This window comes from Anabrus simplex, chromosome 1 (assembly GCF_040414725.1).
Source record: "Anabrus simplex isolate iqAnaSimp1 chromosome 1, ASM4041472v1, whole genome shotgun sequence".
In the NCBI taxonomy this organism is placed as follows: domain Eukaryota; kingdom Metazoa; phylum Arthropoda; class Insecta; order Orthoptera; family Tettigoniidae; genus Anabrus; species Anabrus simplex.
The window spans coordinates 1,650,450,856-1,650,465,202 of record NC_090265.1 but is presented as its reverse complement, the minus strand read 5'-3'; the positions used below and the strand labels follow the sequence as shown (position 1 = coordinate 1,650,465,202).

The 14,347-nt window shown below is 41.1% G+C and overlaps 1 protein-coding gene across 1 annotated transcript in view; it reads left to right on the top strand.

Moving 5' to 3' along the window:
* Window positions 1–4,123: 4,123 nt before the first annotated feature.
* LOC136863436 (uncharacterized) overlaps window positions 4,124–14,347 on the top strand; it is a 184,652-nt gene continuing 174,428 nt past the window's right edge. The window contains exon 1 of the mRNA XM_068226453.1: window positions 4,124–4,294. Coding sequence (XP_068082554.1) covers window positions 4,124–4,294 — 171 coding nt within the window. The remainder of the gene's footprint in view (window positions 4,295–14,347) is intronic.

Below are 14,347 nucleotides of genomic sequence, written 5' to 3'. Positions count from 1 at the left end.
CCTTGACCTGAGATGCTCTAATATTACCGAGTCAGACCAGAACTAAATGTGATGACCTACGTTGTAATACATAGACTATCAAGAAATTAACTTTCCCAATTTCTTTTCTTGTAAAGTAAAAGTATTTATCTGGGAAATATGAGCATGCGTGACAGATCAATGAGGTAGCAATCATAGGCTATACTGGCCGGAAAAGTCCCGCAGTAGCAGTGGCTGAAAATGGCTGCTCGTATTCTTTCTCCCACCGCCTGGTAGGTTCGGTTCGTGACCTTTTTTCTACGTAAATTGCGATGGGCCAGTCAAAACAACAGGCAGGCGCGAAATGCTCAGTGTAGGGGTTGTGTTGAACCATGGCAGGCCGCGCCCACATACCGCTCGGCAACTGTTCAGCACGAGTTCGGCTCGGAGGTGTCTGATCATCCACCATACAGTCCTGATCTTGCTCCCAGTGATTTTCCTCTTTTATTACACCTCAAGAAATTCTTAATCTCCCGCCAGAATGTTCACATGGGCGAAGAGCTGATGACGTATGCCACACGTTGGTTCCATTACCAGGTGGCAGACTTACACGACACCAACGTATAAAAGTTGATCCTACGATATGGCAGGTGTCTCAATTCTACTGTGATTATGTCCAAAAATAGCTCCAAAATTGCTGTATCGGTTGCCGGTAAAGTTTTTCATAACTGCGTTGCCTTTTTAATAAAAGAGGGAAACTCGATTTCTGGATGACCTCGTATAATTCTATAAAACAGAACAACAAGAGCAATTCACTCTCTGCTGTTATTTAGGCGCATTACTGCTGAAATTATGAAGGGTGTTCTGGAAAGTATGGGATGTATTCGGGGAGTGGGAGTAGGAGAGTGAGGGGAAGGATGAAAAATGGTTAAATATTACACCCCAGTATAAGATAAAAATCCATTTTAAATATATTCTCTACGGTGGATCGTTCACGAACTACGACTGTTCCTGTTACCAGCCAGAACATGGGGACAGTTGGTATTTATAATTAAGTTTGGAGTCAGACATGGCGTTGCAGTAATTCGCCAGCGTGCAGAACCAGGTTGCCATCAACGGTATCAATGAGGTGGCGTGTTTAGGCATAGATGTAGACGCATGGTGGACTTTCTGAATATTTCTCGTATGAGAGTGCACATCCCTGCTGGTATACCAACATGGTGACAGCTATTCGACAAGCGATGTGCCACGTAAGGTTGCTATCAGATCAACCCGTACAAAGTTTGAATGTCTATTACTCGTGCACGATCGACCGTAGGACATATGTTCATAGGAAGTTTGAACGTTGTTTTGGGGTGTAATATCCACCACCCAAATATTTTACACATTTCTGGAACACCCTATACAAGAAGAAACAGATGTGTACCTACATGGTAATGAAACTAGGAAAATAGTTCTAATAAACTTAGACCCAGAAAAAACGGTTTCCGAGATATTACGCAATCACATTTGCACCCGTTAAAACCATGCTTTGTATTCCAATTATCAGGCTCCACAGTGGATGACACTTTGTGGACTTTGGAGCGTGGGTTGGCGACAAGACGGCCGTTATCTGAGTCCTGGAATTGCTTCCACTTACTTGTGCCTGGCTCCTTATTTTTCATCTATCCCACCTGACCTCCCTTGGTCAACACCTATTGTTATCCGACCCCGACGATATTAGGTTTCTGAGACCTAGGGAGTCTGTCATTTTCCTGGCCTTCGTGGCCTTGCATTTTTTGGCCGAAACCTTCATTTTTCGAAGTGTCAGATCCCTTCCATTTTTCTAAATGTTTAGTGTTAATAGAGGATTATTGCCTATTTGTACTTCCTCTAAAAACAATAATCACTACCTCCACATTGAATGTCAAAAGCGTCTTGTAATTTTAGCTCCATTTGAAGCAGTTATATTGGTACGGTAAATAATTATATCTTCCTTAGAATAAGTCTGAGATTTCGTGACAGCTAATTAAAAGTCCGTTACATCCTGTGTGGATCCTAAACCTTGGACCTTGAACATGTTGTATGAACGACATTAAAATGCGAATAGGTTCTATCTTGGAAACAGTTCGTTTCCCAACCTGGGTTCATTAAGACTTTTCTTCTTCCTTCATTGACCTCTGCTCACCCCCCGCAGGTTGTACCTAACTTATAAGTTTGAAATACATTGCACGAAAGCTGATCCATTATGATGAGTACATCAACTCAGTCTCTATAATCCTCATCCTGTGTGTTTCTCTTTTATTTTTCTATAACATTCTGAATATTCGGCGGAAGTTCACGCCTCATTTCACACTGATCCTAATGACGTAGAACTCTGGTAAGTAACTCGGCCGTGTTTCAGTGCTGTTTGAACGCTTCATTGAATAGGGGTACATCAGAAACGAGCTCGCTTTGTGTGTGCCCGTGCCTATTTAATACCACACGCCAGAGATTCCGAGGCTGGTCAGCAATATTGGCAAATTCTTGCCATCACGAAACGCCGACATGTTATTGCTTTCTATATACAGGGCTTGACAGTTAAGTGGGGTGTTCCAGAAGCTAATAAACCAGCACAGAGATATTCAATGGCATGTGTGGTCTGCCCTGCTCTGGATTAGCACTGCGCTGTCCAGTCATCTCAGCCGATAAGCTCTCCGCAGATTAACGTCGTCATGGAATTCTTGTGCTGTCCCCCATCGAATGAGCGAGCAATGTTGCTGATTTATTCTAACTCACATAATATAGTGTCACAATGAACTATTTTCATGGAATAATTCCTTTTAGTTGCTGATATATTCCTATATCCATTATAAGAGCTGTAAAATTCAACCTGAAGGAATCTATATATTAAAAAAAAATTATGAAAACTGAAGTCAGTCAGTCCGGCCATTCTATCTGGTCGATTTCCTCCATTCTTTTTTAACTGAAAGGTATTCATGCACGGATTTGTCATCCGGTACTATAAATCACTTAACTTCCGCCTTCCTCAAATTATTTGACTTTTCCCATTTTTTGTCTCTTTGAAGCAATGATATCTTTGGTTCTAATTGAGATACGGAATTCGTTTTAGCCTAAGAACACTCAGTGGATCATGCTCCTTCATTTCAGCTCTTAACTATTCACATTGGTCTATTCTGAGGAAGGTTATGAGTGCACATTCAATTTGACGTCTCATTTCTTCAACATGTTTTCTCATTGAGCAATCATATCATTCGTTCCAGTTGAGGTACGCAGTTCGTTTTGGTCTAAAACACTTAGTGGATCAACCGCTTTCTTTTGAGGTAATAACTATGTAAATTGGTATATTCTGAGAAAAGTTATGAGTTCATTTGCCTCCATGACGAAGATATTTGAAGGACTTTTTTAAGAGTTCGGTGCGTAGTGTTGTTCCAAGGAACGTTTAACCCTATCGCTACCAGTGTTGCTCCTAAGCAACGTGTATTTCAAGGACACCTCACCAGTTTTCATTTAGAGTGGTCCCTTCAACCCCATTGTTGCCATAAAGCTACAGGTATGTGTTTTCATAAAATAACTACAGATGCCACTTACAGCACTGATCTAGGTGGCAGTGTGTGCGTTTAGTATGTGAAGTGAATCAGCTGGCTGTGATCTAGTTACGCCAGTGTTACAAAATCACTTTTCAGAACAATTAATTGAGAGTTAACTTTTTATATTAGTGTATTTGTCAACTTAATGTACTGTTGTAAGATTATGTACCGCGATAAACTGAAATAAATATCATAGCTAGTGAATATATCTGATTAGAAAATGGTGTTGCTCTCAAGCTACATTGGGGTTAAGTATAAACAAATCATTCTAACCTAACTTTTACCAACCAGATTGTAATTCCATTTTATACTTGTTTTATGCCAATACCCAACATGAAACTGACACAAATAAGGAACGAAAAGGACGTTCTTGATATTCTTGAACAGTTATCAGATGGAATTAATTCTGAAATAGATTAATTGTCAGAGTTTGAGGACTCGGAAGATGAAACAGCCGTATTTCTTCGAGCATAGTTGTGGCTCTCACAAATGAGCTTCATGAACACAAAAACTTCATAGTTTACTTCGATAACTGGTTTTCTTCTCTTCAACTTGCCATAGCACTGAAAGAAAGGGGATTATTCTGTGTGGGCACAATGCGTAATGACAGGATGGGCAAGTGTCCCCTGATGTCTGAAGCTGAACTGAAACGCTCTGGAAGAGACAGCTACGACTGGCGTGTGGAAAAGGACAGTAATGTGGCACTTACAAGATGGTATAACAGAAAAGCAGTGAATTTTATATCAGCTAATGCTGCAATTGATCCAGTAGGGAAATGTAAAAGGTGGAATTCATCACAAAAAGTAACCATGGAAATAGATTGCCCCAGTGTTCAAAAGAGTATAACTTCTTCATGGGAGGGGTAGATTTGGCTGGTATGCTTCAGGAATTGTACAGAATTGATTTGAGATCAGTGAAGTGGTACACTAGAATTATATACTGGTGTATTAGTGTTGCCTTTGTGAATGGATGGTTGTTGTACCGTAGACATCGGGCTCAACGACATAAAAAATGTCAATATTCGCTGGCAAAATTCCAGGCAAATATTGCAAGTGCGCTTACGAGATCAGGGCAAGGGAAAGGTACAAAACGTCACTCCAGTGAAGCACTCAAAGAACCCACTAAAAGTCGAACATTTGCAGTCCGCCCACATGATGACATTCGGTACGACGGGTATGAACATTGGCCGGGATACTCTGGTAAAGGTAGATGCAAATTTTGCCCAGGTGGATTCACTCAAGTAGTATGTGCAAAATGTAATGTAAACTTGTGCCTAACTGCAGCAATGGCAAACTGCCTCACACCTCGTCTTGCCTAGTATGCCTCATTTTGGTACTGTCATTGTTTTTTGTGGTTTTCGTATAGCTGCATAGCCTTTAGTGGTGCTGTTTAAGGATCCAACCAGCCTCTGGGCTGATGACCTAACAGCCAGCAAAAAATTGCTTCACTCTGTTCCATACGAAGTAAGCCTTACTTGTGTACTGTATTTGTTACTGGAATGATAGTTCTTGTAAAGGAAAGTTGTTAAAGTAATGTGACGTTTCTCCCATCATCCAGTGTTCTAAAACATGTTATTTTTATATTTTAATGTTTCTTGTACTCTTTAATGTCTTAATAATGATATTGTAATGTTTCTAGTACTGTGTAATGTCTTAATAAAGTAGAGTAGAATATTTAAAATTTCAGTTTATTTTGTCTTCGAATTACCACTGAGCCCCAATGTAGCTCTGAAGCAACATGTTCAAAAATCCAAGTCTAGGAGGGAATTTTTTTGAAAATGGCAAAAATGCATTTGAATGTGACCTAATAATATGGAACAGCACAAATACAAAATTTATTAAAATTATTTTTACTCTTGGGGTTCAAAGGGCTAATTCAATTTATTTGTGTGATGTATTTTTAAGTGTTTTGTTGACATAATATTACATTCTATTACCACAGCAGATCATATGATTTATTTCATTAACTCAAAACTTTGCAAATACATCCGTGAGGATAGTAACGAAGAACACCATACTTTGTACATTACGGGCGGAGCCAGCGGGAAAGTGCTAGTATACCATTACTTGCAATGTTCGGCGTCGTCAGCGTCGTTATTTCATGTTCTTTATATACTTAAAGCGCATCCAAGAAATAAATCGCTTTTAGACAGTATAAAAGTTTGTCCAGTTGGGAACACTGATTTTAAATTATGGTTGTTGTTCAGGGCAAGTCAGGGCAAGAGTTTCAGTAGCTGCTAACATGACTAAAATTTTGAAAAGTGTAGGCGGGTAGCAGATACATAAATAGACGACTGGTAGCGTTTTCTCTAAGACGTATTAGCTAAAATACTAAACGTTTTGTAAAATGAAGTATTGATTAAGGTGGAAAACTCACCCTTCATACTTGTGTTATTAGCTAATGTTAACTGCTATACAATTACACAGTCACACAATCACTCGTACTAGCTCTTTCTCTGTTATCACGGTTAGGTCATGTAAGTTATCCAGGCTAACACTTGCGGGCTAAAACAGTTACACTTCGGCCATTTGTGTAACTAGCACTCGGATCCTAGGTCAGTTCACTGTGCACTGTACTCACTGTACTACACTAGTGGCCGTACACTTCAGAATTTACGCACACACAATCTCACAAATGTGTACACGGTATAGAGTTCGCACACTAACTGCAGTCTTCACTCAACGTCTCACGTCACCCAGATGGACTATTCCGTCAGTATACACGCAGCACTCCGTCGACAGCGTTCCATGCCGTTACAGTAATCACAGGCACAGCTCTGTCCTCAGTTGCACTCCGCTGAACCTGTGACTGCAGCACTTCTCGTTCTCAATCGCTCTCTGACCGAGCTCAAAGTGAACCGTCTCGGGCTAGTCCAACCTGTCTTTTATAGGACGGCTGGCCCTTCCAGACGCTTGGAAAAAGTGTTAGCTCCTGGGAATCCCTGGAATTCGAATACTCTGTTTCACCTTTCTTGTAGTTTGATAGACCGCCGGAAGGCACGTTTTGATGACTGTGCTGGTAGTAGATGGGCTGGCCTGACTCGTCTCTAATTGCTTGCCTGTGGCGGTGGAGAGGACGAATCTATACAAGATGATGTCACTTCCGACTGGGACCCGTCTAGATCAAGCCTCCTAAGGGCTTCCGTACAAAATGGCGGATGCGCATAAATATGGAAGGACTGGAAGTTAACAAGACCAACCAAGCTCCGTCTAGTCAAGGCCCTGATATTTCCTAGCTCCAGCCACATCGCGGAGACATGAACAATCGAGCAAACAAGTAGGAACAAAATAAGAGCTATTGAAAAATGGTGTTTTGCAAATATCATGAATAAATCACCGAACGAACGCATATGTTCTGAAAATCTTGAAGTAGAGAATTGGCCCATTAGAAAAATACACAATGACTATATGAGAGTCTTCAGCCACATCTATGAAAGACGGTGTACAATAGAAAACATGGTGGTGCTAGAAATATAATAGGAAAGAGGCCTCAGAGCATATATCCCAGTAGATGAGTCAACCAGTTGAAAACCTTAGAAAATGACTACATGACGTGGAGAGCTGGAGAGAATGGCATCTGCTCTCCGACAACACATTACTTGCCTTCATGTCCTGTCAGTTGTATATGGATTGAAGGGAGATGTGTACATTTGTTGACGTTTCGGGTAAATTTCAGTGTTCTGCATGAAGTCGACAGATTGATCCCTAATGGATACGAGGTAATCTGTCAAAATGAATTTAGAGGAGGACTAAAAAGTAATAAATTCATTCATGCCTTTTACACACAAATTGTAGAACAGAACATGAAAACATAGGGCATTACAACTTACAGGACAATCACGGAAATGTCCAACCTGCCTGCCTGGTGGGAGACACGTTCCAGATGTTTTACCAGATGTCCTCAGGGCTTATACGAACTTGTACGTGCAGATACAACGTAACGCAACGCATGGATACTTACATCTGTACTACAATTTAGTTGTATAGGGAGACGTTACCTAATATTGGGTTGGGGTACGCCAGTCATGTGGATGTCGAGAACCGAAATGTACTCCAAATGCCTGAAGCCTGTACATAAGAACGACAGAGTTCAAACTGGACGAGGAATCTCTTCTTGTCCATGGGTACCATTATTTTTTGGTTCTTCTCCACTATGCCTTCCTTCTTGGCTGTCCTCCTTTCTCCAACCTTTCTTTCTGATATACAACGCCAACAAATGATCTAATAGTAATTTAACGGAACTTGAAAAAAATCGTTTAGTAAATTACTCCTTATAGGAGTAATGATCTAGTATCTAAATAATGATAGATTTGAATTTGGCGATTCTTCCAAGACCCATTGTGATGTAAAAACTTCCAAGTCAAAATTGTTGATGTGGCACTTATGGGGACTTGCCGAATAATACCTGGATGTTTGAACTCCACGCCTGTGGTAAAGCTCCACTGTCTTGCCGGTAGAGCACCTCTTGGGTCAGCGTCTTAGATCTACAAGGTGATGTTTATGATCTACTGAGGCAAGTTCGAGTACATTACGGTAGGCAAAAAATCAACAGTGAGAGTCAAGAAGTCAGCATATAGGCTAATATGAATGGATTTTTATAAGGAGATGAACATCTTCTTCCTGGTCATTCGGCAGATTGGGTGATTGGGAAGTCACTCGACAGACTGCATTCAGGTAACACGAGATGTAGGACATACCTGCAGAAGTGGAGCTTTCGTACCGATTGCACCTTACTTGAATGTGGAAAAAGACAACTTGTTCCAATGAAGTATATGCCCAGCCAGTTGCATTGGTGAAGAACTGTTCAAGGCAACACCAAATGCGTTTAAATTGGCTAGCTAGTGAAATTCCACGACCACACAGTGAAGTCTACGTAATTCTTAAAATGTTTTAAGTATAAAGGGTTAAGAAAAACTTTGATTCATAAAATTAGTTGTAGATGTTACAAATACAAGTTTTTTGAACGTAGGAACCACAGATGTGCGGTGATTGTGTTAGGCCCTGCGAGTACTTAAAAATTTCACATCAGTTGCCAATCTTTGCTTGCGTTTGGTTTACATATTAACTGCAGACAGTGAAAAGGGACAAACTGACAGTACCTCAGAGCAGATGTTTGAAATGTCTCCCACGAACTTGGCAGCACAACTCATATCAACGCAACAGTGATTGGAGTAGGCCTATTCCTTGGAAAACTCCCGACGCTTCTCGAAGACATATGAAGGTGTAGCGACGGGCAGACAGAAGGACACAAGGAAACAACAAGGAAGGTCACACAGTCAGCACCTCAGCAAAAACAGAGTGACTCATTAACGTTGGAGCGTCTGGGACGTAGGTACCCGAAACTAATCAGAGCAGACCTATGGTTTCTATGTTCACAATGCGTATATTTGTACCCACCATCACTCCCTTAATTTACAAAACAAATTTTTCGTCCTGTAAATGTGTTCTTATTTACGTATATTTCGCGTCTGCCACGATAAATAATAAATAATAGCTGGTAATACTTGCCATACCCGGTGATATTACAAATGCGTGGTGCCTTGTGATATTGTAAAACTCATTTATTCTATATACAAGGATAGGGACATAAGTCGTAGTAGCTACCGCCTGTGAGAATGCGAGGGTGGGTGGAAAATTTTGAAATAGTATACATGAAACGATTTGGACAAAGTAGAGTATGTGAGATGGAGTCATTCACATAAAACTCTAAAGAACTTTGTACAACCCACGTTGTCATGGTCTTTAGAATAACATTGCAGTTTAAATGTATATTTATTTATTTATTTATTTATTTATTTATTTATTTATTTATTTATTTATTTATTTATTTATTTATTTATTTATTTATTTATTTATTTATTTATTTATTTATTTATTTATTTATTTATTTATTTATTTATTTATTTATTTATTCATTTAGCGCATGGATATATCACTAAAAATGAATATTACAGTTATTTCAAATTACAAACTAAAATCCAGGCCACGATTATAGTCTATTGTTCCCTCTGTCATAAGCAGGTACTCTGGTGGATCATCAGGAAAATCCCTTTGAGGACATTCTTTAACTACAGAATACTAGCAATCCTCGAGAACTCCTGGCAAATATCACGCCAAACATCAGTTTTAATATTTGAATAGCATTATAGCACAGTTATGCGAACTAAAATACCATACCTCAAAATATTCCCCAATAGTGATGTCCACAATAGCCTACCAACGGTATGGGAGTAGCAGAATATCACGTATGAATCGGGTAGTCTGCAGTCGCACAGCATCTCCCAGTGCAAGCTCGCACCTACTTGACCCGAAATACTCAGCCAGGTCACTCGATATGTATAGACTGAGCGAGTTGGCCGTGAGGTAAGGGTCGCGCAGCTGTGAGCTTACATTCAGGTGATGAAATGAAATGAAATGGCGTATGGCTTTTAGTGCCGGGAATGTCCGAGGACATGTTCGGCTCGCCAGGTGCAGGTCTTTTGATTTGACACCCGTAGGCGACCTGCGCGTCATGATGGGGATGAAATGATAATGAAGACGACACACACACCCATCCCCAGTGCCAGCGAAGTTAACCAATGATGGTTAAAATTCCCGACCCTGCCGGGAATCGAACCCAAGACCCCTGTGACCAAAGGCCAGCACGCTAACCATTTAGCCACGGAGCTGGACTACATTCAGGTGATAGTGGGTTTTAACCACACAGTCGTCAGCCCTGAAGATGATTTTCCGTGGATTCCCATTTCCGCCAGGCAAATGCTGGGGATGAACCTTAATTAAGGCCTCGGCTGCTTCCTTCCCACTCCTAACTCTTTCCTATCCCATCGTCATCATAAGACTTATCTTTGTCGGTGCGACGTAAAGCCAATATTAATATATGTATATGTACATTTACAAGAATTACGAATAAGAATAGAATTACAATGCTGTGATTGATCAAAAGCTCATACAAAATATATGCAACAATAAGTCAGCATCGATCGAATGGAAACTAAGACACTAAAATACTGAAATAATATATCCATGTCAGAGGAAATTCTGCAACTTTATTAGGCCTCAGGAAATGCATGTAACTTCGCTAAAACTCGTGTACCAATAATGTAGAGTAAGATTCGAGAGATGTTCGGACAGCCCTGGGCACCCCACCGCTTGTTAACCTGGCAGTTTGTCAGTACGTGTCCTATACGTCACCGACCTAGTAACACTCTGCTACAAATTACAGGTAAATGTCTGGTTTAACATATTTCAACATTGTAAACGACGCTTCGTACAGTGTGCCAGGATTATAGCTGCAGGGTAGCAGCCTGTGTGTGCGTCATGAATGTTTCGCAGCCACAAAATAGGGGTAAATAAACACAAAAGCTGTGTTTACACCGATTCCTGCAATAATATGCACGCTTTCATCGGTTCATTCATTATTATGTAACACACATTGGACGCATTTCAATAACAGATCCGTGATAAATTCAGTTTCCATGGCCTCACCCTTTTGATGTCCCATGATCTGTTCACTTCTAAACAGAAGTACTTACGTATTGTTACTTCAAATGATGTGACCGAAATGATGATAAATATTTAGTTGTGATTAAGGCTACAGTTGTATTGACGAAAGCATCGCCAGACTAGACACCTGGAGTTCAAGAAGAGATTCATGGAAAATAATTCTGAAAGCGGTTTACACCAGAACGTAAGATCTGCCTCTATAGGTACTTGCAACACTAGCCTATGTTTTAACATGCTGTGATGTTTCGGTCTCCGAATGGTTAGGCCATAAATGCAAGAATTTTTACTAACAATCTTAAGACAAATGCCGCGACTGCTACAAAATGTCAATGGAATTCTGCACCCTGGAATATGACTTGCAATTTAGATCACTCCTAGTTTGAAAATATTCTGATCCATCCTTTTCATGGTACGAGAAACAGCAGAAGTTCTCACGCAATCCCGTCTAACTGAATAAACGTGGAATGGTTTCTAATATTTGGATTTAACAACAAATAAGACGTCAGTCGTTCCCTCTCGGCTTCATTTGCTGTAGATGACTAAATATTATTCAGTTTAATGCAGAACAACACAATATAATAGCTATGATATTAGATCAGTTAGCAAAACTAAAATATATAGAATCCCATTGTAGGACTAGATGAATTATGCATCAATGTTTGTGGGCAAACAGAGGAAAAGGAAGGAACTTTCCAGAAAGGCGGCGTGTAAGCCTTAGCCTATATAATTTTTATTACAACTTGCCTTACCGACAAAGATAGGTCTTATGGCGACGATGGGACAGGAACGGGCTGTGAGTGGGAATGAAACGTCTGTGACCTTAATTAAAGTGCAGCCTTGCCTGGTGTGAAAATGGGAAACCGCGGAAAACCATATTCAGGACTACCAACAGTGGGGCTCGAACACTCTATCTCCCGAATGCAAGATCGCAATTGCGCGCCCCTAACCGCGCGCCCAACTCGCTCGGTAAATTATTATCATCATTATTGTTATTATTGTTATTAGTATTATTATTTCCGCCTCTGCAGTGAAGTGGTTAGTGTGATTAGCTGTCACAAGAGGAGCCTGGGTTCGATTCCCGGCTCTGCGAGGACTGGAACGGGGTCCAATAAGCCTCGGGAGGTGAACTGAGTAGGGGGGTTCGATTCCCACCTCAGCCATCATCGAATATTTTTTCCGTGGTTTCCTATTTCTTCTTTAGGAAAATGCCGGGATGTTACCTAACTTAAGGCCACGGCCGCTTCCTTGCCTATCCCTTCCAAACTCCTCATCCCCCTCAGGACCCCTGTTCAGCATAGCAGTTGAGGCCACCTGGGAGAGTTATTGCTCCTCCTCCTCAGTTGTATCCCCAACCAAAAATATTTCCCCCTGCAGGGCACTACTCTTGGTGGTAGAAGTGGGATCCCTCTCTGAGTCCGGGGGAGAAAACAAACCTGGACGGTAAACTGGCTACATTTATAAAATAATATACATTATTATTATATTTCCCCCTGTTGCGTGAGGTCGTCACTAATGTAGATTAAGCCGTGGTTTACGGCCGGATGACCTTCTTGATGGATACTCTATGTAGAGGGATGGATGTACAATTGCGTGTTTCTGTGGTGGTTAGTGGTGTGATATGCTGCGTGTAGATGAAGATTTAAGACAAACGCAGAAATCGAGCCGCCGAGCTAGAATGTTTAAAATCCTTGACCTGGGCGGACATACGACCCCATGATCCGAAGGCCTGTACGCTGACCTTTCAGTTAAGGACGCAAAAATATTAATGCATTAAGTTTTACTACGCAATTAATGTATGTACCTTGAATTGCTGTAGATTTTAAGTGAAGAATGGATGACGGAACTTTTCCCTGGAAAAGGAATTCTTTAAGTTGCCAAAATATCTACTGACACGAGTCTCACGAATGTAATTTGATTGCAACCCAGTGAGCCACGCTCTATCTCACAGTCTTGCGATCACAGTCTCTAGGGAATATGAACGAAAAGTAATGGGTTAACTTTCCTCTCTGTGCATTCTCAACAGCAAACGTTCTTAATGCACGTGAGAGAAGTCATTTTCTACGGTAGTGCAAGATAAGGGATGGAGAGACTAATATTAAGCTATAATCTTTATCCTTCGCAGTTGAAGCTTGTCGTAGATCTGGCCGTTTTACGGCTGGAAGCCCTTCCTGGCGCCATCCCTATGTGGACGGTTGTGATCACAACTGCGTGTTGCTGTGGTGGTTTGTAACATAGTGTTTTCCCTGAATATGAGGAATAAAGTTGGGACAAACACAAACACCCTGTTCTCGAGCCGGAAGAATTAATCAGACGCCATTAAAATCCCCAACATGGCCGGGAATGAAATCTGGGACCCTCTGAACCGAAGGCTTCAACGCTGACCATTCAGCCAAGGAGTCGGATCCAAACGACTTAACCATATGCAGTTAAAATCCTCGGCCCGAGATCGAACCCAAGGCACCCTCAATAGAAAGCCTGTACGCTGATCATTCGATTCATAGATCCCCACACAAACTGATGCGGAATTCATCTTGTCCTAAAAGGCGAGTCTAAATTTTATTTTACGAACTGATCCCGGGTCGAGATTTTCATCTCAAGAATCTCATGTCGTCGGGAAGGACATCCGGTCTTAAGGCACAGGCCCAAAACTAAAATGAATCTGGATGGCTCCAGCCACCTTAGAAATTACTGGTAAAAGCTGAAAAACGTCGTCAATGATATATACAAATGCCGGGCTTGTGGTCATAGCGTAAACTTAGTTACTCCATTCGTTGGGGGTTTCACCACGTGATCGTTCCCTTCATTGTCCCTGAGTAATCGCATGCGGTCATGGTGTTCATCAAGTTTAATAATGTTAAACGTCTGTGAATGATCACGCGAGGAATGGCCGATCATCAGCACCTGATACTGATGATCAGCCATTCCTCATCATCTTCAGTTATTCAGCAGGCCTCACTTCTTCTCCAGATACATACACAATCCTCATATATATTTTCAAAGGCCTTGTGGTTTCTTCCACAAAAAAAGTCATAATTTGTAGTCCGTTTTAATCGACTTTTGTGGCTATGCTTCATCAATCAGTAGAACTACAGTTAATGGATGTTAAAGTTGTTGCCAGCACCACTCATTTATTCTTGAGCCGTAATCACCCTCGTACGATCGTATTTAATGAAGATCTATGGAAGCTTCAAGGTGATGACTACAGAAGAAACTGGCGTATGAAAGATAAACGTTTCTGTGAAATACGATGTTTTTCGGTTACTTAAGTATCTGTCTCTGGGCTGGGGTTAGAGAATCTGTAGCTTCCTCTGAGGGGTG